The 25,837-nt window shown below is 38.1% G+C and overlaps 1 protein-coding gene across 10 annotated transcripts in view; it reads right to left on the reverse strand.

Annotated features, from left to right (window-relative positions):
- The window catches only part of Neo1 (neogenin), a 161,936-nt gene that overhangs the window by 47,793 nt on the left and 88,306 nt on the right, over window positions 1–25,837 (reverse strand). For 6 of the 10 annotated variants that reach the window (NM_001042752.1, NM_008684.2, XM_006510843.4 and 3 more), the window contains exons 8-9: window positions 8,485–8,704; window positions 3,291–3,445 (exon numbers count right to left, since the gene is read on the reverse strand). In NM_001042752.1, the coding sequence (NP_001036217.1) occupies window positions 3,291–3,445; window positions 8,485–8,704 (375 nt within the window). The remainder of the gene's footprint in view (window positions 1–3,290; window positions 3,446–8,484; window positions 8,705–25,837) is intronic. The other 4 variants (XM_030244107.1, XM_006510845.4, XM_006510847.4 and 1 more) reach the window with 1 other exon arrangement.

Raw genomic sequence — 25,837 nt, forward strand, 5'->3', positions numbered from 1 at the left:
TTGTAGGTTAGTAGAGGGACAAGGCAGCACACAGAAGCAACCTCCACTGGAAGAGACCTTTCTGCTGTTGAACACTAAGCAGGCCCTGGGAACGCAGGGATGGGCAGAAGCCCCCTTCACAAAGAACTCTCGGTTTGGCATAGAATCAGGTACATTAATAAATGCTGACAGATTCATATGGTGGCTGTAATGAGATAGTAGAGAGTACAGGATTCTGCTGTGTGAAGGGTTCCTTAGGGAAGGGAAGAGAAGAGCTGGTGAAGATTTCTTGGTATTACAAATAAATAGTTTTCTCAGACATCTAGGAGAAGATTATTTGTCATTGGGGCAATCGGGGGGGGGGGGAGGGGTAAGTGGAAAGACAATGTTATACGACTTGTATGGTTGTACCACAGAATGGATGTGGGAGAAATAATGTCGAAAGCAACAGCCAGACAGGGAGGAATGTTTGATCTGCTATGGGGTTTTGATTTTCTGACAGGCAGTGAACAGGAGCATGACAGTCAGATCCATGTTTAGAAAGGATGTGTGGACACAAGCACAGGGGAAAAGCAGCAAAGCAATAAACCGGTTAGAGAGAGGGCGTCAAGGCCAGAAACAGCCATCATTTACTGTAAGTTAGCACGCTACATCCTTCTTCCCTTTTCTGTTCTAATTTAGTCTTAGCACTGACCAAATGAGATGCAGGGTATGTTAAGAACTTTTCCAAGTCATGGGAATTTATAATGTTGGAGCCAGAAACTGGTCATTTTAAAACACAACTTCCCTGAGCTCAGTAAGGAGATGAGGACAGTATCTTCAGTGGGGTAGCTGGTCCTCTGTGGACCCTGGATCTAACTTCTACAATGGCTCATACATCAACCCTTTCAGAATATTCTTTTCATCTGATAGTATATAAATCCTAGCTAGCTGATCAGGTCTATACTTTGGGAGAAATTCCTGCATTAAAAATAAGTTTTCTTAGCATTAATGTCACTGTGATAGACACCATTAGATTTAAGGCCAAGGAAAAAAGTGTTTAAGAAAATTGTTTTTCTCCAACAACAGCTTTATGCCATAAGATCTGTTTTGCTATAGATGTAGAAAGATCTGAATGTAGTCACTTTAATAGTTGTTTGCTTTATTTAGTCATGAATCATGCCATTTGTTCAATGTCAACTGCACAGTCTGTGTAGCCTGACAGGTAGGGTTTGTCACACTTCTTTTGCTGTGGAAACTTTCTTCCAACTTAACTAAAGGGAGAGAAAAACAAAATAGGAGAAAAAAATAGAAAAACAATTTTCTTAACATCACCTTCAGTAGACTCATTGGATAAGCTTAGGCAAATACCATCCTTTTAAAAGGCACCGGTAACTCTTTCAAATCAGCTGTACAATGAATGGTACAGATAGAAACAAATAGAAAATGTAAATTGCAAAATACTCTCCAAAGGCCAATTCAGCACTCATACCTCTCTATATGCCCCACACCTTCAGGAGGTACAAGTCCCTCTTCACTGCCAGCATCTCTATTGTCACGTTACAAATTCCAAAGGCTTGCATCAGAACGGGTTATTCTTCCTGCCTATAACCTCATTCAACAACTCTTTCTTAACCAAAGCTCTCCAACTAATTATTTTAGTCTCTTTCCATGTGATAGTAGGCCCTCACACTATTGTGTATTTAAATGTCTGTCTCTCGTAGTAGGTTTGCCTTAATAATCTTTATGTCTGAACTGCCCAACACAGTGAAAGGCACACAGTAGGTACACAATAAGGCCACTTCTTATGTCTTCTCTTTCAATTCTAAATTTGACAATGACTCTTTTAGTTCAACGGTTTAACAATCTGGACACAAAGTCTGAAACGCTCATGAAAGCTATAGTCATTTTCCAAGGGGAATGCAGATATATATAGACACAGGTATTTTCATTTTCAGAAGGTTCACAGCCCCAGGACAGACTTCTGCACCAGATCAATCCAGTGGCCCTTCCTTCACTTTCATCATGACTTACTTTGCATGTGAACTGTTTGATCCTATTTCTGTGATTTGGGTCATCCAGTTTCCTTCCCCAAGAATGCTTGTGCTATGTCAAATGCTTTAAGGTCAACCACAGGCTCCATCTTTCTGGGATTCTTTCTATATTTTTATATAAACTCTTCCTTGCTCTGAATCTTTGTCTAGAATCTCTCAATTATGGTGCCTCCCTTAAAACCAAAGGAAGGGGGTGGAGCCTGAAATCTAATGGATAATTCCCACACTTAATCTGAACACAGTCAACTATGAAATTTAGCACCCCTACCTCTGTAATGAGAATGCATTCGCCTTAAATCAATTCTGGACACTCTTCATGGCCCAGTGTTCTTGCCTAGAGCTGACTCATGGCTTCAGCATCATCACTACCATGACTGAAGGCCTCCTTATTACAGTTACTACTGCTTATGCTGAAGAACAAACATTACTTGTTCACCATCTCTGTGTTTCTAGTATTCTGCATAGTACCTGGCATAGGAGGCACACAAACACTGGACAAGTAATTTGCTATAATATTAAAAAGTTGAAGGTTCTTGACTCCTTGCCCTTATTCCACCCACGAGGCAAAGTTCGTGAATTCTTTCTGTTCTGTAATTGCTAAACTCATTCTTCTGAGCTCCCAGATAGGGAGATACAAATGTATCGCACATGCTCCCTACTAAGTCAGTCTTTTATTTAGGCTCATGAACACAGAAAAGCTAGTGTAGGTACCGTAAAAGTTAACTAGAGACCATTTTGAGAAAAATTTGGCTTATGGCAAAAAGTAACAATTAAAAATTTTCAAGAAGGAAAAACATGATATTTCTTATAAACTCAGGCTTGTAGTTTTTATAAACAAAAGTTAAAGCATACAGGTCATTTAAAGTATAAATCAATCTGACACTCCAGCTGGCAGCCATGTTAAATACCCACCACTGTGCAAAGCACTACATTATAAACATTATACACATAGACATTGTAGGAATTGTCCATAAAATAAGCAAGATATATTAGTAAAAGCAATTGAGGGATGAAATGATGTCTCTTAGGATCATACACATACATAGGATCAGAGAGAGCTTCTATAAGACTTATGAGCTAATCCTTAAAAGATCGGTATAATAGGAATATGAAAGAAAGCAGAAATACACAGGCTGTCCCTTTACTTGCTATGTTCAGTAAAAGTTCATGTTCCTATCTAGAAGGGGCTTAAAGCCCTTATGCAAGACAAAAAGCTGACAGGACTCCAAATAGTCCCTCCCTCTCAGGGTGTGGCAAACAGGTAGGTGAAAGACTTACCCTCAGGCTGTGTCTCTACTCGAAGAGGAGCTGAACTTTCTCCAGAGCCATGCTTATTTTGAGCCATAACTTTGAAGATGTACACAGTTGCTGGCATCAAGTTTTGAATAGTCACCTGCATCTCTCCTGGCTGGCTGGTATTCTCAACACGCTCCCTTTGGATAAAGAGGGTTAGAAAAGAAACTGATCAATACAGCAGAGCTCTGGATAGTTTCACTCTCTAGCTCCTGTGAAAATCTAATCACTAAGTCACATTTACTCTCAAAAGTGAAACTGAGTGTTACCAGGCAGAACAGTGTATGAAAGTGAGTTGTAAACACTTGGCAAACTGTGGGTGATCTTCCTCAAACATTACTGATACCACTGATTATAACCAAATACATATATACAACTCAGCAGGATGTGTGTGTGTGTGTGTCTGTGTGTGTGTGTGTGTGTGTGTGTGTGAGAGAGAGAGAGAGAGAGAGAGAGAGAGAGAGAGAGAGAAACATAACAAAGAAGAGGCCAAGAATTGGAAGGGGGACAATGAGAAGAGTTAGAGACAGGAAAGGGAAAAAGGGAAACCAGTGTAATTATATTTTTATCTATAAAATTAAAAACACCCGAATTGGTAGAGAAAAAAAAACCCCAACAAAGTAGTCACAGAATATTTAAAGAGGTTGTTACGCTATAGTTGGCTAGGTCACCTAAAAAGAATACTATAGTATTAAAAATTATTGTTTAGCAATACCTAAGATATCCACAGTACTATTTTGTCTTTGTGTAAACTTCTAAGTTACCAGATTTAGAGGAAGCATATCAACTCATTTCTTATACTTTGAGGTGGCTAAACCTTGTTTTGATGACCAATGACTGTTTTGTTTAATGGGAAGGACTGAACTATAGAGCACAGGCTATGACTCACCTGTATATACATTTTTAAACAACATATTTCCTAGTAAAACAACTGGGGATGCTATTTTACTTGAAACTGAAGTATAAGACTGTCCCATCATGCTTACACACTACACAAGCCGTAGGCAGAATGCTCACATAAGGAGACTCACACACATACAGAATTTAAAATCTGCCTTCTGATCCTAAGTATTACATTGCTGAAACTGTATGTATCTTGTTTGTTCCTCTCTGAAAGGTGGGGAAATGGGAGAAACCAGTGACATTATCAAAACCTGAAACAGATTTCCATAGAATCATTATTATAAGATGGGAGTCAGTCATAAGCATGACTCCCAGAGAGGAAAGCCCCATCTAAGATGGCTCGGTCCATATGAACCAAGTTTCTCTTCAGGAGAGAGAAAAGGCAGTGTCAGACAGGAACCAGAGATCATCAGAAAGGGCTATTTCCAGAATATCTGTGTAGTTACAATGGAATTGAATCAAATGAGAACGAAAAAAGTGTGTTTTATATTAAGACAGTGTTGAACAAGAAGCTAGGAAATCTAATTCTGGTTATGGTAGGGCCGTTAGCCTATCAAGAGACTATAATCAAGCCACTAGCTCTTTCTGAACTTTACTTTCTTTAGGTATTTAATGAAAGAATGAGACAGGTTGGGTAACTTTTTCTTTTTCTTTCTTTTTTTAAATTTATTTTTTTATTAGGTATTTTCCTCATTTACATTTCCAATGCTATCCCAAAAGTCCCCCATACCCCCCCCCCACTCCCTCACTCCCACTTTTTGGCCCTGGGGTTCCCCTGTACTGGGGCATATAAAGTTTGCCAGTCCAATGGGCCTCTCTTTGCAGTGATGGCCAATTAGGCCATCTTTTGATACACATGCAGCTAGAGACAAGAGCTCCGGGGTACTGGTTAGTTCATATTGTTGTTCCACCTATAGGGTTGCAGATCCCTTTAGCTCCTTGGGTATTTTCTCTAGCTCCTCCATTGGGGGCCCTGTGATCCATCTAATAGCTGACTGTGAGCATCCACTTATGTGTTTGCTAGGCCCCAGCGTAGTCTCACAAGAGACAGCCATATCTGGGTCCTTTCAGCAAAATCTTGCTAGTGTATGCAATGGTGTCAGCGTTTGGAAGCTGATTATGGGATGGATCCCTGGATATGGCAGTCTCTAGATGGTCCATCCTTTTGTCTCAGCTCCAAACTTTGTCTCTGTAACTCCTTCCATGGGTGTTTTGGGGTAACTTTTTTCTTAAAAGTGCCAGACAGTAAAGCTTACAGGCAAAACACTTGCTTATATAAAACTTAAAAAAAAATCACTGTTTTAAAACACAGAAACAATTATTAGCTCCTGAATCATAAAAATGATGGTTCTGATTTGGCCTGGTAACCATAATATGCAGCCCTAGAATTAGACTAACAGTTCTAACGCTTTATCCATCTTGAAAATACTATTATTATTTGGAGTAACTCTCAACTCTTCATTTAATAGCCACTATCAGAAAATAACTGGCGTTTAATATAGAGGTGTTTAAATGGTGAAGAGGACTAATATTACACAGGTATAATGAAAGGCAAACAAAGGACCCTCTGGACCACACAACTTAAGTGCCCAACAGAATTACTACTTATGACCAAGGCACACAGTGCCACCTGGTGGTTGAATTTTTAAATGCAGAAGTAGAGAAGTTTGCCTGTAAGGTCTACATTTTACACTGTATTCTTATTACACTGCATAAAATAATTTATTATTCTTGTTTTTAAGATGATAAATATAAGCCCAAGAAGGCTAAATAAACTGTTTATATTATAAAACAAAATAATCACAATACAGGTTTTAGACTTCATTTTAGACTTCTTTTATCCCTTCATCGCTTGTACTAAAAAAATGAAGCTTAATACATTAACAAAGCTTAGCCTCTTGAAGCATCTTCTTTAATATTTTCCACATGTCCTACCCATTTTAAGTCACTGCTGTTACCTTCACCCAGGCTGTCAACTACTGCATCTAGATCAACATACCTGCTATGTCTCTGGATTTTTTTTTTTCCTTCTCCTATTAAAAACTTTAAAAGTGCTCTCAAAATACTGCTGGCTACAAACAGGGGGCACAATTGCTCAAAAGACGAAAATCATCCATTCCCATTTTATTATGCCCAAATTCTTACTGGCATTCCAACACATGGTTCCAAACGTGTGCTTTATTTTTAACCTCATACTGATTTCTACCAAAAGTTCTGGGTCAGGAAGGTGACCGATAAGGTGTCACCATCCTTACACCAGACATGGAAACTGAACTCTTGTGTTCTTGTAATTGTCACTGTAAAATTCTCAGCCCACTTCTAGCTCCCAAATGACATCATCAGATTTGTAAATTCTAAAGATTTAACAAAAGGTGCTAGGATAAGCTGTGTCTAATACAGTATAAAAGTGAATAGAAACTTGTATGTGGGCACTTAGGGGAGGGCTGGGGGGTGTTATCTGAGCATGACAAGAAACAAAGCATAGTTATTTGTTTGGGAGATTTATTTATGGAATAAGTATTAATGAAGGCAAAGGTCCTGCTGTAGAGATAGTGTGCCTTTTGTGTAGGAATAACTAGATGCCTTCTTCCCTGTGAATTTACATGACATTTGCAATTAGGCCGTTAACATCACCCGTAGGTTATTCTGATATTGATACTGAAACCCACTAGGGTTCATGGGCTGCGGCTTCATTCTTATTATCCTTGTTTTAAGATGATAACACTGTGGGTGTGAGTTTGGGATCTAGGAGGTTTTGTTCCTTCCTTCCTTCCTTCCTTCCTTCCTTCCTTCCTTCCTTCCTTCCTTCCTTCCTCTCTCTCTCTCTCTCTCTCTTTCTTTCTTGTTTTAGTTTTTGGTTTTCTTGTTCTCAGCACTTATCACTCTCTAAACTTCCTTTTATTTAATGTCTTTCATGTTCAGTAGACTAGTACTGTACCATCATTTTATGTATAGGACTTTATTTCCTTATCTTTGTAAAATCTCAAACAACCTGTTTTCAGTAAGCATTATTTGACAAGTAGTCCACTCTATCAAGATAAAGGTATATTATTGCAATTTGTGATAAGGCAAAAATCACAGGGTCCTACACCTGATGAGCTTGGTAGTCTGGCCATAAACACACACACACAGAGAGAGAGAGAGAGAGAGAGAGAGAGAGAGAGAGAGAGAGAGAATAAAATAACTACAGGTAACCTAGCAGAAAAATAAACTGTACTTATGTTAAGACCCTAAGCTGAGAACAATGAACAAAGAAATAATCTACAACAGCAGGTGACATGGGTCTTTCACAGAGTTCATAATTTGGTGGGGAAAACAATGTAAATACACATGAAACAACCAAACAACCTCAAATTATCTTATTATTATAGTTAATTGTCAATATCAGTAGTTTCAGTTCATATGGAGAGTAATAGTAATGTGCCAAGGTAGAGACTGCCCTGAGAGGGCTTCATGGGACTTAAACTGGTACAGAAGGAATAAGACATGTAGCTTTAGCTGGAAAGAGGAAAGGAGAAAGAACCCAGAGAGACTGGGAACAGAGGCACCACTGAGAAGTAGACTGGCTTCCCTAGAAAATGAGTTTAACTGGGAAGAAAGGAGACTGAGAGTATACACATAAATCAAGCCAGGTTGTGCGATAAAGAGGTCTGGAGATTCTAAACATCCTCTTGTAAACAACATAAGCCCCGAGGTGGGTGGAGGTACCAGAGGATTTACCAACAGCGGCATTCTAGGGCCATTACTCCTAAATACTCTTTTGACATCAAAGCACCCTATAGGTACAAAATTAAATTCATTTGACTAATAAGTTATACTGACTTTAATCTTTACACTTTGTGCTGAATTAATCTTATGAGAAAGGTATATAGTTCTACTGTTAGAGATGTGTTTCAGTGGCAATGTTTATTTAGCATACATATTGATTTGATTTGGCTTGAGTTCCTGCACTACAATCAGTGAACAAAACACACCAGGCACAGTCCAGGCTATACCTGAATGCTTCCACCTAAACAGCTCTATCTACTTTCTCCAATTTTTTCAGAAAGGCAGGAAAAACTGCTAGGACTTCAATGTGCTTGGAGTTTATATAATGACCTAAATAACACTTCCCCTAATAATGGGGAAGACATATTTCAACAATCTTGTTTTCTGGACTGAAAAGTGGTAAAAAACCAAACCAAAACAAAACACCCTGCACAATAAAACAGGGTGAGCATGACCAGGCAGGGTGTAAGAAGATGCAGCCCACTGGCTCGAAACATGCAGCACTTACCTAGCAACCCCTTCCTTGGTGTAGAACACAGAGTAGGTGAGATTGTCTCCATGAGGGTCTGATGCAGGTGTACGCCATGTCAATTTAATGAAGCGAGTAGAGACCAGGGAGGCCACGACGTCTCGAGGAGCTGAAGGTAATGGTCCCGTTGTGGCTGGTGCTAGATGGTCAGTAGTGGCACTGGTCAGTGAAGTGGGAGGTAATGTTGGGATGGCAACATCTTGTCATGTGCAAACATTGGGGAATATGAAGGGCAAACCACGACGGTTTTTAAAGAGAACAGAAAAACAAAAAACAAAAAAGAAATAAACAAAACCACGATGGGAAATAAAATAAAATGAATGAACATAAAAAAGGCCATTAAACTGAAGGCTAACATGCAGGCTGGGGTAACTACTGCAAACTAATGGGGATATTCAAGACACATCACTGTGGAACAGATTTTCTGATCTGATAAGGGTTGTGGATAAGGAACAGGGAAAAGACAGCTGAGAATAACACATCTTAAATGACGACACAGCAGTGCCCAGGCAATCTTCTTAATATTGAAAGCAGCATGCAATATGTGTCAAACTCTGCATATAACTCTCAGTATTTTCTACTTTACCAAAACATGGAAAAACCTATCTATAATGATTATAGTATAGATACTCCTCATTACACTCTACAAAGGGCCCCAGGGGAAAGTCTGTGGTAGGGGTATATGACTTCATTTATTTTTTCAGCTTTACAGATTAGAAAGCTACACTTCCAACTTTAATGCTTAGCCTGTTATCCACATCGGCAATACCCAGGGAAGTGACAACTTTCCTCATCTTGATAAATTACACTTCAATTGTCCTTATGTCAATCCATTTAGTTTTATCACTATAAAAAACCGAACCCAAAATTCCAAGACCACAAAAACAATATAGGTAACTTAGGATCCTCTGCCAGGATCTTCACCACCATGTTAACAGCTCCAGAATGCAGTACTGGGTGCGAGAGATGAAGTAATGCTAGCACTAAGCAGCTGTAGCCAACCTGCTCTTCCTGAGGTGGCCTATCTATGAGATAGTTCTGATTTTAGAAATTTTATTCCTTGTACTCAACCTAAATCTCCCTTTTAGAGACAAAAGTTCAAACTTAATCTCGCTCACACACATACCACCCCACCCCTCAGAGAGGGCCTCATGCTAGAAAAAGAGAAATTACTACAAACTTCCTGGGAAAATTGGTAGGAAACAGTCAGAGAAGAAAATAATTTGTAGACTTCATTTCTCCTATACCTGCCGTTTGTGGAGATGGAGCACAGGGCTTCTACTAGCCTAGATAAGCACTCTTACCTTGTACACAGTTTTGAATTAAGTGGTAGGGCAATAAGGCAAACAGTCTCCTAGAGGTATCTGAGCACTTTCCACAAGGAACTCTGCCTCATTTATGTGGACCAGTAAATCATTACAACAATTCTGTAATCTGTACTGCCATATTGTCTCAGTCTTACAGAGGATGATATTTAAAGGAGATACAACCTGGGTCATAGCAAGTGGTAGACTAATAACCAAATTCTGACTTGTAGTGTAAAGACCCTGAATGTAGCCAGCAGGAAATGGAAACTTCACTTCCAGTGTGGCTGTGTCACTAGGAATCACTTATTCTTTTCTGTTCTCTTTTTATGTCTAATCCTTGGAAGAGTTAGTCTATTAAAATGTAACATTATAAAGTTTTCTTCAGCTATAAGCACAAATATACTGAGACACATAGTCTGATATAAAATAGCAGTGCTCACAGCGTTCTAGGGCATTTCTGTTATACCAAACACTTGATTTTAAAACAACCTATCTAAGTCTTCCACAAAATTAAAACATCTGGAAACTACTCCAAGACTTTTAGAAATCAGTCATCGCAGCTCAGAGCCTAAGTGAAACCACAGATCTTGAGGCCAAGTATATGCAATTACAATCTTTGAAAAATTATGCTGTTTTGTTGTCCTCCTGACATTAGAATTTACTCCTGAGAGTTCAAAGATCTGATCACTCACTCTGCTCCAAAACTTCCCATAGTATAAGCCTGAAAATCTCAGCACAGGGCTCACAGTCTTCTACTGGTTGATCCCAATCTAGTTCCCCAGCCTAGAGAGACTGTTGTGCAGGGGACATACTGTTCGTGCTGTACTCTGGATCTTTCTGGCTCTCTGCAAAAGAACGAGCCTTTCTGCTTCTTTGTTCACACTGTCCATGTTTATAGCAACAGACACAGGCCAGTCTGGGACCAATACCTTCACTTGACTAACACATTACACACACCTGAAGCTGTTTCTGAAGGTGGAAACCATTAAGTTCTGTGCTGGACATGTTGCCCTTGGTTAAGAGGATCCAATTATTCTAATTTGACACCTACTTAAGTCAGTGAAGCGAGCTGTGAGTAGGCACATTTAAAATTTCATTTTGAAATACAAAATGTGTGTGTGTGTAGTTTCTAAATTCCTTCAAACTGCAAGAGTGTCTTGGGAAAGGTTCATTCTCGGTAGCCCTTTATTTCCTCATGTAAAGAACTCTACTATATTGTTAAGTTCCAGGGATGTTCATGGTGACGTTGCCTAGAATTGGGTGAGATCTACACAATGCATGAGTGTCAACGAAGGTACAGCTCCATACACCATCACATGTATAAGTTAACAAGTATACCAGAAAGGAGGGGGTGGGGAGGGAAAAAGGGAGTGTGTGTGTATTAGAGAGACAGAGGGAGACACAGAGACAAAGAGATACATGGGAGCCTAGTGCTAATCTGACAATTCTACAGGAGAATCCTATGTTGTTTGCATGCAACACTTCTAAATCTTAATCCTGCAATCTTTTTCTCCCAGACAGTAGTCCTTGCTAGACACCCTAGATTAAATACCAGCCAAGATCATGTACTGCAGAGAGCCTACTGAAAAGAGCTCCTGTGCCTGGAAGCTGCTAGGCTGTTCAACCATGTGGAGGTAATTTCATGCTTTTTATTGTAAAGACACAGTAAATTATAAAAACAACTTACAACAAGCACAAGTGTGTAAGTAGAAGAACTAACGTCTTCCTTTCCTGTGGAGGGTACGAGGGTACTCCAGAGAAGCATTATGGGAACCAGGAATGTTAATCATGAAGGGGTGTGATTTCTCCTCAGTGGAGGAGAGAAATCACACACCTGCATTCCATCCAGAAAGCTGAGAGTGGGGGCTGCTAACTGTGGAGGCAGTCCTCACCCAAATGTGCCAGAATGCTTTCCCCAGACTCTTCCATCCCTCAACTCATCCTTAGGGAGATGGCACAGAATGTTTATCCCAGATTCTTCCCCCTCTAGACCATTACCTTGGGGGAGATCCCTTATGGTCTGCTGACCTCTATGCTATTGGTCAGAGACCACACTAGATTCTAGGCCTTTTATCTATGGAAACCACCTCATAGTTACATGTACTTTGAAAAGGAGTTTCTATGTAGCCAACATCTTAAGCTTTATTGTGCATCTGGAATTGGACTGATTGTTGCCTGGAAACCTTTTCCCATATTGTACTATGTTTTAAATACGCTGACAAGGAACCACCTGGCATTAGACTCTCAGAAGTCTGATCCAGGCTGATAAAGTCAATCTGGTTTTCATTCTTATCTTTTCATGTGGTTTGCTTCTCTGTCTGACATCTGCAGAGACCCCTCACTTTCCATTATATCCAAGTATGTATAGTAGAATGTAATTGGTATCTTTATCTTCTGAAATATTTCTTGGGATCTCCTTTCTTCTCTCTCCTAAACCCTTTCTCTGTCTCCCTCTCCTCAACTTCTCAGGAGTCATGAAGTGAACAAGCTCCGCTAACACTCTCCTTATGAAATACCTCACTACAGTAAGCCCAAAGCAACAGAGCTACACAACCATGGACAAAACCTCCATAAGCATGAGCAAAGACAAGCTTTCTTCCTCTAGGCAGTTTCCCCAGATACTCTATCACAGCAATAGAGAGCTGACTCACACAGATGTCTTTATATTTACACACGTAAAGAAAGAAATGGAATGATGCCAAACATGTTGCTTCACAAACTTTTGTACAACATATGGCTTGAAGAGGCTACTACATCTGTATAAAAACGAATTTGAATATTCCCAAGCATAGAGTCACTTTTATTATTCCTTGCACAGATGGTTTCTTTGTTTGTTTGTTTGTTTGTTTGATTTTAGTTAGTTTGTTTGCTTTTGGTCTTTCTAGTCAGGGTTTCTCTGTGTATCCCTGGCTGTTCCAGAACTCTCTCTGTAGATCAAGCTGGTCTTGAACTCACAGAAATCTTCCTGCCTCTGCCTCCTGAGTGCTAGGATTAAAAACATGCACCACCATACCTGACTTGAGAAGTATTCCAATAATAACCAGGACATCATAAATTCCATTTTGTATTAAACAAAAAAGCATTTTAAGTAAATCAAAGTGTACTAAGAAATAAGGCAGATAAGATAAAGTAAATTTAATAGAAGAAATTCTGGCATCCTAGGTACTACAAAGGGGCAGACTGAAAAGACAAAAATCAATTGATCAACTGTCAGTACATTTGGAAGCAGGGATGACATGTATAAGATGAAGGAGCTCTGAGACTTCAAAATCCTCTGCAACATTTATACTCAAGTAATCAGAGGAGATCAGAAAGGAGATAGAACGGAGGATACCACCTAAGTCACACACGCCATCAAGGTTAACATGACCAAACAGCAAGGCATCCTGACAAACATCTGATGCAGAAGCACTACAGGGTCACTTACCATTTGTACTTAAGGAAAGAAAAATCTCATCCGCATAACCATAAGATAATGAGAGAACATATACTTTGACCAAAACTTTGGAAGTGTTGAAGATAGGATAGATCAGAAGTCTACAGAAATGTCAAATTGAAAGAGACAGATAGAACATAAATGCAACATGGTATCCAAAAGACTGGAGGAGAATGAATTCCTACAACTCTCCGAGTTTCTTTCCTGTACCTTTCTCTCAAGTAGCCTGCTCTATAAATTCCAACTACCTTTCTCAACCTAACTCTTCCATCTAGCTCTGACTAAGGGTGCCCTTACCCACCCTGGGCAGCAGGAAGTAAGTATTCCAGGCAGGAAGATGGGGCTAATTTCACTAATCTTAGTGGTCATGATCCTCACATGCTTGCAAAATGTTTAAAATATTTCTTTTATATTCTTTGTCTAGTTTGGTTATTGTCTGGTTGTTTACTGCAGAAATTAGTTCAATATTCTCTTATAGTTATATGTGCTTTGAAATGCTGCAAAAGTTATTAGTAATTTCTCTCAAAGAAGTAGTACAGTAATAAAAGATTCTGGATCATGGTACTAACCATAATAAATAATTATGAACAACAAACTCAGGAAGTATAGGCTTCAAAGATAGTTTGTATCTTTTTTTTTTTTTTTTTTTTTTTTTTTTTTTTTTTTTTTTTTTGGTTTTTCCAGACAGGGTTTCTCTGTATAGCCCTGGCTGTCCTGGAACTCACTTTGTAGACCAGGCTGGCCTCAAACTCAGAAATCCACCTGCCTCTGCCTCCCAAGTGCTGGGATTAAAGGCGTGCACCACCATGCCTGGCTCAGTTTGTATCTTTTAAGATAAGAGACTATATTCAAGGCTAACTCCAATTATCCAACAGTTTGCTTGATAAATGACATGCTATTCATTTCTAGATGTCAATGTTTTATTTTATTTCCACATACCTGTCAACACCCGGGAGGTGAGACAGGAAGAACATGAGAACATGGATTCCGTACTAGACTGGAAACCTATACAAGGAGACCCTGCTTCAAAGTACAACAAATAAAGTCACCTAAATTGAGGATGAAGATCAACTGTAAATTGTAGAGCACCTGCCTAGTATTTTGAGGGCCTTTCTTGTTGCTGTGAGAAAAATACCTGTCAAAAGCCACTAAAGAAGAAAGGGTTTATTTGGACTCATAGTACATTATAGTGGATAACTGTGGCAGCAGAATGATTACATTATATTCCAGTCTGGAAGTAGAGAGATGAATGCATTGCCAAAAGAATGTCAGGGTCTTGTTAGGCAATCCAGGCTACTTTCTATGGTTACAGGAAACATTTTTAATCACAGCCAGCTTCTTCACAATGAATGTAGGAACAGTTTCCCTAAAGAGTATCATCATTTTAAGAGTAAAGCCAGTAGGGCTGTCACACTGGTAAATATGGTACCATATTCTAACAAAACTGAAAAGACACCCCATCATTTCACATGGTTTCTATCAGGCAATGTCTTCCCAAGACCAGCAGGGTAGAGATAAGCTGTTTTTATAAGTGCCGTTGAAAAACCAATCAAACTGTTAGAGATGCCATTCTAAAATTGACAAAACCTGTGTATATCAAAGTTCACACAGCTCAGTACTCATCCTGAGAACTTCTCTTCTGGGTCCTATTCCACAATTCTGAAAGCACAGTTCATTTTCCCTATAGCCAACAGCTGAAAAGAAGCAATTAGAAAACAAACAAGCTTTTGAGATGCACAGACCAACAACTAGAATCCAACAAAACAACTACTCCAATATATGAAAGAGGTTCAGTAAAAGCATTCACATTCAGTCAGGGAAACAACCGTATTAGGCTACCAGTCACAGTACTTTATTAAAAATAAAAACAGTAGTAGAATAAGAGCCACATATCATTTACTCCTGAGTCATTTGTCACATAAAGGAGGCACTGTAAGGTATAAGGTAGTTATGACTTCAAGTTGTATGCAGCGCTCCCACTGGTGTCTCTCAGTGTACGAGACAAGTTTCACAGCTTGGTAGGGAGATGCATAAGAGATGACATAGATTTCCTATAATAAAATTCATCATTATTCTCAAGTTATAAATATGATAATGAGACAAAAAATAGAGCAAAGGAATAATGCTGTGTGGTTATGACTGAGAAACCTCTTTGTACACTGTCACAATCTAATTTACGAACATCTGTCAGGACAAGAATAATTTTTTCCAACAAAGCTCACATGAGGAAATTTTATTAATTCTAACATTCTGATTTTCAGGTAGAAAAAAGTCTAATAATTTTTCAAGAACCCTATGCTTAGAATAGGGCTTACTTGGGCTGGAGAGATGGCTCAGTGGTTAAGATCACTGACTGTTCTTCCAAAGGACCTGGGTTCAATTCCCAGTACCCAGCTCATAGCTGTCTGTAACTCCAAGATCTGACGCCCTCACACAGACACATGTAAGACAAACACTAATGCACATAAAATTTAAAAAGGGAGGAGGGGAGGCTGGAGAGATGGCTCAGTGGTCAAGAACACTGGCTGCTCTTCCAGAGGTCCTGAGTTCAATTCGCAGTAATCACATGGTGGCTCACAACCATCTGCAATGGGATCTGATGCCCTCTTCTGGCATGCAGGTATACATGTAGATATCATATACATAAAATAAATAAATCTTTTAAAAAAAGATTAAAAAAAGAATAGGGCTTACTTGAAACAACATGCACTTTTTTGTTATGTATTATTTGAAAGAAACATCAAATTGTCTTGTGAAAATCTAACATGAGTTTTAAAACTTGAAAGATATGTTATTTTTTTTCAAGGTTTGTATGACAGAAGCAATGATAGACCTGACATCTACTTTCAGCCTGGGAATCATTTCCCTATTACTATCAGCATTATTTCACTTCTAGAAAGAGAAAAGGTCTAAAGTGTAAACGATTCCCAAGTATCCTGAATATCCTTAAAATGGTCATGCTTGTTCAAATAACCTTATTGGTGCTAGTGTAATAAGGAAGGTGTATCTAATTTTAAAACTATTTGCCATGTCTTCAATATTCATAAGTGTTATTCCCCAAGGCAGTATTAAGACATGTATGCTCAAGATCCTTTATCATATTTAGATAAAATCCATACAATTAATAACAAGCCAACAACTCTGATGAAGAAACTAATTTAAGAGAGTCTATTTACAAAGTAAGGGCAGAAATTACACTGAACAACAGCGCTCACCGACTGTTGTTCTGAAATGATACCTGTTGAGCATTGCTGGCGAGAGGGAGAAGGAGAGAATGGAAATCTATATCCAAACCTGATAGTTTTACTTTTCAAATGAGCAGAAAAGAGAAAAACAGGAGGCATTCCATAAAGAACGCAAGGAAACACTGAGCGATTAAATGGAATGGTATCCTTGAACGCATCCTCCTTTTGCCTCAGGAGTGACAAGCTGCACCAGTTACACATCAACCCAAACCTCAAGCCCCCTTCCTTGTTCTCTCCTTCCCTCCAAACCCATCTTTGGTTTTCGAGACAGATCTCTTATACAGCCAAGGCTGTCTCAAGCGCTGGGATTACAGGCATGCTGATATAAAACCGTAATTATCTCTTTAAAACATTAATAGTAAAAATGTATTGGGAGGACCTACCAGGCACAAAATGATACAAAAATGGACAAGTGGTGTATCATGTTAGCATTAATCAAAACAAAACTAGCACTGGACAAAAAAATGGAGACCAGCACCACAGTGCTTAGCTAACACACTCAACATGTGAGGTTGGGTCCCCAGCACCATAGACAAAAGTGATGTTTTTAAAAAAAAGTCTACACAGTTACTATACTGATTAGCTATGCTAATTTTAGGAAAAGTAGACTTCAGAAAAAAAGAGCTAAAGAAAAAGCACAAGGAACATATACACACAGAGAGAAATCCCATTAGAAAAAGAAAACTGAAAACCACACTATATAAGCAAAAGACCTGTTAAGATAAAAACAATAAAAACAAACAAACAAACCAGACAAACCATTATGAGAACAAAAAACCCTCCTAAAATAACACTGAACTCGTTTGTGTTAACCGTTTACTGCTGGACACGAAGCTTCCCTTAAGTATGGTTTAAATATCTAACGAGACTCGGTCAGGAAAACCAATTTTTTCTGTGCAAGCAGTTATTGATTAGAGATAGCTCTGTATTACAGAGAAGGGCTTGTGTTTGCTCCCCTCTCAACACTGGGACCCCATCCAGGCTAGACCTGTGCAGGCCCTGTGCATGCTGCTGCAGTGTGTGGGAGTTCATATGTGCATCAGTCCTGCTGTGTCTGGAAGGCTTGGTTTTCTTGGTGTCTTCATGCCTACTGGCTCTTACAATCTTTCTGCCTCCTCGTCCCAGAGCTTCATGAGCCTTGGGGAAGACGTTTGATGGAGACACTTGACTTAGTGGTCTAAGGTCTCTCAATCTCTGCACACCGTCCAGTTGTGAATCTGTTTACTTTGTCCTGACTGTGTTTGTTTTGTCTTATTCTGGCTTGTTTTAAATCTTACTTTATTATAATTTTTCTAGATGCCTGTTTGTTTTCTGATGGGGGGAGGGGTGGAGAAAGGGTGTAGATTTGAGTAGGTGAGGAGGCGGAGAGGATCTGGGAAGAGCTGGTGAAACGGAACTATTAATCAGAATAAATCGTATAAACCCATTTCAGTAAGAAAAACCTGAATAAAGTCCTAAAATAAAAATTAAAAATATTTTAAACAAATGCATTAGAAGGTAGTTCTAAATATTTTTCTAAAATATTAACCAATAACGGGTAGTTTATACAGTAGAGGGCTAAGAGAAGATAACAGAATAAGCAACAAAAGCAATGGTAACAAGCTAGAACATCATAAAATATTTTAGGACCTAAAGAAATGCAAACCTTTGTATTTAAAACTGCTGTTGGATGGCAGGAACATGTCACCTGCACACGAGGAAAAGGTACACACAGCACACCATGAAATCACAATGGAAAGACAGGTCAAAACCCTACAGTTCCCAGAGACGGAGGGGCAACCTAAAATGATGGGATGAATGGAGCTAATGCCGAGTGGTTTGTTAAAATGCCCACTGGCTTAAAACTTCTTGCACACTCAAGAGGTATTTATATAAAATTTAATCAAGCCAGTTATAAGTGTAAAACCTTCAGACAAGTTTAAGAAAGTAAAATGGCTTAGCGAATGTGGTCTGCAGAAAGGCACAATGTGAGTAAGAAGACAGTGAAAATTAACAGACTTATTATTTGGTAAGAGGAAAAATCAGATTAACCCTAAGTGTGTTGAAGGTAGAAAAAAATTGTCTAAATATGTCGCAATTTTAAGAATAGCTGAATGATAAAGCTTAAAGAAACAAATTGAGATAGCAGAAATAAGTAAATAAAAAGCTATCTGAAGTGACAATCATCAAAGAAAATGACAAAGTTTGATAATGGTACAATACATGGCCAACAATGTAATTAAGAGAAAACTGATACTGATCTAAGTAGAATTGAAGGCAAAATGACTGACCAAGAGAAAACAAGTGTTTCCTGCTGATGAAAAACAATCTGTATTTTCTTGGTTGTGAGACCTACTTTCTCATATTTTGATACCTGAAAGGCTGCATCTTAGAATACTACAGTGCCCTGCAGTTTATGAAAGAGTCGTCCACCAGGGCGGTAAGTCACATATCCTTCGCTGACAACGCAGCCTGGGAAACACACAGCAGCTGCAGCTCAGGAACCTAACACACCCGTGCTTATGTTTCACTAGAAAGTTCTTAAGGCAGAGCAGGTGGACAAAAATTGGATAAAGTTCTATAGAATTTGAAAATGTAACCAATAAGTTTGGTCTAATATTCATAAACTATTATATTTAGATAACATACATAGAGCTGTTATTAAAAACTGAGTATGTGCTAGATTATGAAAAGATTTCAAATTCTGGTGAGTTGGAAGATGCGAGGCTGTTTCTTGAATTAAGGAAACTGTTTACAGAGAAGCATGAAGGTTTGAGACTCATGAAGGAACGCATCATTAAAAGCTTTCAGGATTCTCTAGTAGTCTGAGGCTCAACTAAGTTGTTATTTGTGAATTTGGTACCCAGTTTCAATGGTTACAAGAGAGTAACACACTCCCAAAATGAAGGAATTCAAAATTAGCTAAATACACACAATGCTCTTTAGTACAACTGCCAAATAGCCAGGAGCCTGGTAGGGAAGAAATACAATGTGACCATGAATTAACTCACCAACACTGACAAAGCTGTGTATTCTGAGTACTGCTTTTGGTGCAGAATCCTAAGGACCAACTCACCGACTTACAGCTCTTTCTCTGAAGAATTAACTCCTCACTGGTTGAAAAGTAATTTTATGACCCAGGGGCACACTCTGGTCATCATTACTATTGTGTGCATACTTGCAGTGGACTGCTACTTTAAAAAAATACTTATATAAACAATTGAAGGAAGTTATAAAATAAAATACTCCTCCCATTCTATGTGCAGGAGGGGTGTTTCAGTATTGAGGAAGTCATCTGACTTTTTCCTGACGTTAAAAATATTCATTTTAAAAGGTGTGTCAGATGTTAATGACGCACCTACCTCAGCAGTGAGCCCCAGAAAAAGACAGCTCTTTCTTTCCACTCTAAATCAAACTGCTGTTTCCCAGATAAGCTCTCAATACCCCAGAAGACATAAAACAAAATGTGCAGTTATTTCTACTCATTTTCTACTATTTTGACCAAAAATTTTTTTGATTTTTGTTTCAATGAGCTTAATGATTTGTTAACTCCAATCATGACAAATTTCCATAATGCTACATCTGAAAGAACATTAATGCTTTTAAGATTCAGCTTCAGAAGCCAAATTTTGTAAAAATCTCTTATGTATAAAAAGCTAAAGAAGTCAAAGAACCCTAATAAGATCTCTTAAAAGACTACTTTAATGAACTAAAATTTTTGAGTATGAGCTAAAGAGAAACCAAAGTTTAGGAAAAACCCACCCCCAAGCCAGAATCCAGATAAAAAGCCCTCACAGCTACTTTACTACTTAGAGTGTAGCTCAGGTACACATGCATAGAGACTCAGACATCAATGCTAGGCCAAAGCACTTGCTTTACACATCTAAAGCATTAGGACAACAGTTCTTGTGAGGCAACAGAAGCACTGAATGCAATAATATTAAAAAAAACTTTCTCAACTGCATTTCAAATTTTATTATACTTATTTCTGGTGATTTCATAAGCATGTATCAATTGGGAGACAGTCTCAATGCCAACACTTTAGATGAAAACCACAACAATTCGAGATTGATACTGTGTGAGATCAAATCTGCAAGCATCCAGGTTGTCAGCGATGTCTTTCTGACCCAAATGATATTCTGCCAATTATAACATTACTGTATAATTTAGCATCATTTAAATATAGCTTCCAAAGAAATGATATTCATATACACTATCCTTCTGGGATCTTAGCTCTGCATAACATATTCCCTTTTTATAACAAAATAATAGCATCAAATTCAAATTTAAGTTTGCTTTCTGAAAATTTCTTAGCACATCTTTGAGACTGGAAAGGTCATTTGCAGGGCCTTTTCAATTTAACTACTAAATACCAAAAATATCACTGAGGCTGTAAGTTGCTACCTTAGTCTCATAAACTCTAGTCTTAAATTCTGTGAGTTTGGAAAAGATAAAATTCATGTTCAAGTTAAACAAACTATAATTATATGTCAACCTTACCAAAGTTATCTAAAACTAACATGCATTATATTATAGCTCAAGCATAATGATGACAAACTTTCCTAACCCAGAAAGAATAAGGATATAATCTTAGATTTATATAGCCCTTCTCCCTTACACAAACTCAATAAATCATAGATCTGGTTCTACCTTCTTTGTAGGAATAGCTACTTAACATTTAACAAATTATTGCCAGGCAAAAAATTTTAAGGGACACAAAGAAATGTTCTTGCTACTACATGGTTGAGAGCTTTAAACACCGCACATAATTGGTACAGAGTTATTATCAGAGACACATACCTAAAATCTGCTGCAGTCTTCCAAATGCTATCTATAACTAGCTATTAAAGAATCTGGTACACACTCACACACACACACACACACACACACACACACACACACACCTCCTTGAGATATTCACTTCTATATTCACTCGTCTCTGAATTCTAAAGCTGAGCTGCCTGCTATTCTTTCAATGCATGTTCAATCTTTCTACACTTTAACTAAATTCCCTTTTTTTCATCTCCATGAACCCTAATCAACAAAATCCCAGATACCCTTCTGGGTTCAGTTAATGTTTAAAAAGTTCAGTCAAAAAAGCCTTGTATGTCTTAGAAACCATACAGAAATGATTTCTTTTTGTTTAGAAACTGAGTAGCACTTTGGCATTCAGCAGAGCCGACGCTACAATTATTCAGATTCTTAGAATAAAGCCTCTATGCTGGCACTTCGAGAACTGTTCAGGTTTGACAGAGGGTGACCACACATTAATACTATACATACTCTGACACTCCTGAGTTACAGCAGGTACTTTTGGTAATTATGAGTGAAGTAAACCACCGTTATCTCAAAACTATTTGGTGCTCAGCCATGTTTCCAAAATGATGTCTGACCAGCCTTGTCACTAAGTATAAGCACAATACTGACTTAAAAGTCTGATTTTTGAAATTAAAGTGAAAGGGGCAAAAAACCCCACATGAGCTTCTGTCTTAGAAACATTAAAACCTGCTTCTGTATCATAAACTTGAAGCTGAGAATCTAGGTTCCAGTTCTTTCATGCTAAATAATTTGTTTTAAACAGGTCACTTAGCTGAATCTCCAAGTCTGTAAAACTAAACACTTAAATAAAACTAAGATTTATTCTAGCTAGACTCTAATTTTTTTTTCAATGTCACCTCCCATACCAGTCTGCATAGTAGGGATCAGATAGCTAGGGATCTCTATTCATGTACTCAGTTAAAAAAAAAAAAGACTTTTGGTTTACAAGTTTGTTTTTGAGACAGGGTTTTACAATTTATCCCAGGCTGGACTTCACCTCACTATGCAGCCAAGCTGGCCTGGAGCTTACATCAATCATCCTACTCTAGCCTCCAAATTCTCAGATTACATGTATGAGTTCTCAGGCCTGGATCAAATTTACTTTTAATATTTTAATAAATTATACTTTACCTTACCATTTGTATGATTCATTATTCATGAAAAAAATAAGCTACAATGTCCAACATTTAGAGACAGTTGTCAAATATGCAACCTACAGTTTTATCTCTCATAACATTGCTTCAAGAAATAAAAACTAAAATTTTCTTAAGTAGAAACCATTATATGTAAATTAATATATTCCATGTATAATTTCTAGTAGTTTAACTTGGCTGCCTCCAATGCTTGGATTACAGGCATTCACAACCACGTCCAGCTCAGTTTGTTATGTCAATAGTGTAACTTGGATATGTACTGTTTAGCTTTTATCTCACCTTATAAAAGCTAGAGTCATCAGAGAGGAGGGAGCCTCAACTAAGAACATGTGTCAATTAAGACTGGACTATAGGAAAACCTGTTGGTCATTTTCTTAATTAGTTATTTATAGGGGAAAGCACAGCCCAGTGTTGATAGGGCCACCCCTAGGTTGGTCGTCCTGGGTTCTATAAGAAAGCAAGACATGGGAAGCAAACAGTAAGCTGCACTCTTCAATGGCCTCTGTATCAGCTCCTGCCTCCAGGTTCCTGCACTGTGCGAGTTCCTGCCCTCACTACTTTCGATGGTAAACTGTTATATGAAGTAATATATACAGAGTTAAACTGAGTGAAATCAACCCTTTCCTTCCCAAGTTGCTTTGGTAACAATGTTTCACAGCAATAGTAACCGTAACTAAGATATTTTCAATACATAGGTTCCCATAATTTTTTAATGTTTTAAAGCACTCTCTCTTATTGGTTGTATTAATTTGGTTATTTTCAAATTTATGCTAGTTTAAGTAATATCAACCTTTACATACCTTGTAACTACAGCTTCAAGATAAATGACTATTCACTGTTTGTTGAAATGTATGCTAAACTCTTTCTTTTTTTCTTATACGAGAGCCTATGTGTCTCAGGCTGGCCTTGAATTTGCAATCATATTGCCTTTGTCTCCTAAATGCTGTAATTGAAAGATAGTACTATTACACTCAGGTAAATGGTAAATTATTATTCAACTGCACTTTTTTTTTTTAAAAAAGTATGCTGTTAAGAAGAAAACAAAAACATGTCTCATTGTCTTATAGGATATATTTACACAATGGAGTACTACACAGCTATTAAAAACAATGAATTTATGAAATTCTTAGACAAATGGAAGGGTCTGGAGGCTATCATTTTGAGGGAGGTAACCTAATCACAAAAGAACACACATGATATGCACTCACTGATAAGTGGATATTAGCCCAGAAGCTCAGAATACCCAAGATACAGTTTGTAAAACACATGAAACTCAAGAAGAAGGAAGACCAAAGTGTGGATACTTTGATCCTTCTTAGAAGGGGGAACAAAATACCCATGGAAGGAGTTACAGAGACAAAGTTCGGAGCAGAGACTGAAAGAATGACCATTCAGAGACTGCCCCATCTGGGGATCCATCCCACAAACAACCACCAAATAATAAAGTTAACTTCACCAATAATTCTTTTTTTTTTTCATTTAAAATATTTTTTAAAAGATATTTTCTTCATTTACAATTCAAATGCTATCCCAAAAGTCCCCTATATCCTCCCCCCGCCCTGCTCCCCTACCCACTCACTCCCACTTCTTGGCCCTGGCGTTCCCCTGTACTGGGGCATATAAAGTTTGCAATACCAAGGGGCCTCTCTTCCCAATGATAGCCGGCTAGGCCATCTTCTGATACATATGCAGCTAGAGACAGGAGCTCTGGGGGTACTGATTAGTTCATATTGTTGTTCCACCTATATGTTTGCAGACCCCTTCAGCTCCTTGGGTACTTTCTCTGGCTCCTCCATTGGGGGGCCTGTGTTCCATCCTTCTTTATCAGTGTATTGGCTATTTTTCTTGTCACAGGGACTAAATATTAATATACAGAGAAAATAATTTAGAGAAGGGAAGATTTGTTTTAGCTCACAGCTTAATGGCAGAATAGGCAGGCATAGCAGCTGGGACTAGTGTGGTGCTTAGGTGGTGGGGTTCTTAAGATGGTTCCCTCTCATCTTAGGCTGACTACAACTCTAGGAAGGCTGCCACATCCCTGTATCATCCACCCTGCCCCATGTCCAAAAGTCCCACAACTTCCTGAAAGAGTAACCCTAGGTTGAGACCAAGTGTTTAAACATACGTGCCTGTGGGGGAATGATTCTAAATTCAATCCACAGCATAAAGCATTATTTAATTTCCTTTAAGCAGACACAAACGTTTTAATTATTTTGTTTATATTTTAGTTGTTTAATATTTTTCTATTCTAACAGATAAATGTTCTATGAGGGCCAAAGATCCAATTCCTGACTATTCCAACCTTACCACTTGGCACAAACCCATACTTCTGTAAGGTATATGGGATTTTACCATACAAATTTACTGACTAACTACATAAGCCAAGTTTGTTAACAAGGGCTAGCTCTAGAAAGTGAGATGAGGGAAGAGGAACAGTACATTTCCTTTTTTATCAGTCAATTACATGCTCTTATTTGTTACAATGAACATGTGTTAGGTCTGTTTTAAAACAGTGATAGGTAGTTTTATCCAGCTATTTCAGGTGCCTTTCAATCTGGTCATAAAAGATTATTTTATTTTGCAAATTTAAATGACGTAAATATATTAAGTAGATTTTAAAAAACTCTACTTAAAGAATAACCTCAATGTTTGCCTCATAATGTTAATCTTTAACTTCATTTTCATTTGTGGGCCCGAAGAGGGATTAGTGGTAAAAACAGACAAAAAGACTCATAAAATTAAAGTAAAAAACATAAAATTAAATAAAAAACAAAATCACATCTGATATTAATATACTCCTAAAATGATTACATTTCATGGGATATATGAAGTGATTTTAAAAAACCAAACCAAAACAAAACAACAATCCAGTAATCACCTAATTTAATTCCTTCATTTTACAGAAAACAAAAAGCACAGAATTTTGATACTCGACTCAGAAAGTAAGTCAGGTGCAGAGGAGACACTGGCATTACAACATCTATAATCTTAGTTCCTAGACTTGAGGTGGGTGTGGTGGTACCTGACTAATCCTAGCACTCAGGGAAGTGATGCAGAAGGAGTTCTGTGAATCTGAGGCCGGCCTAGGCTATGGAGTCAATTACAGGCCTGTCTGGGTTATAAAGCAGGAGTCTTAAAAACAAAAACAAGAAAGTGCCTAGATACAGAAAGCACAATTAAGAGACCAATTATACCAGTTATCTAGAGTAAAACTTTTTCTAAAATTATACTTACTAGTACAAAAGCAAAGGAATAAATAAGAATTAACCCTTTGATCAATACTAACTAACCTTTGCAAGTAGCGCTTTAGATTTAAAATATTCCACTACTGACTAATAATTTCTTGCTACTTAGCCAACTTTTAATCATGCCAAGCTCTAGTCACTTTTTCCA

The sequence above is a fragment of the Mus musculus genome, chromosome 9, assembly GCF_000001635.26.
Source record: "Mus musculus strain C57BL/6J chromosome 9, GRCm38.p6 C57BL/6J".
NCBI lineage: Eukaryota > Metazoa > Chordata > Mammalia > Rodentia > Muridae > Mus > Mus musculus.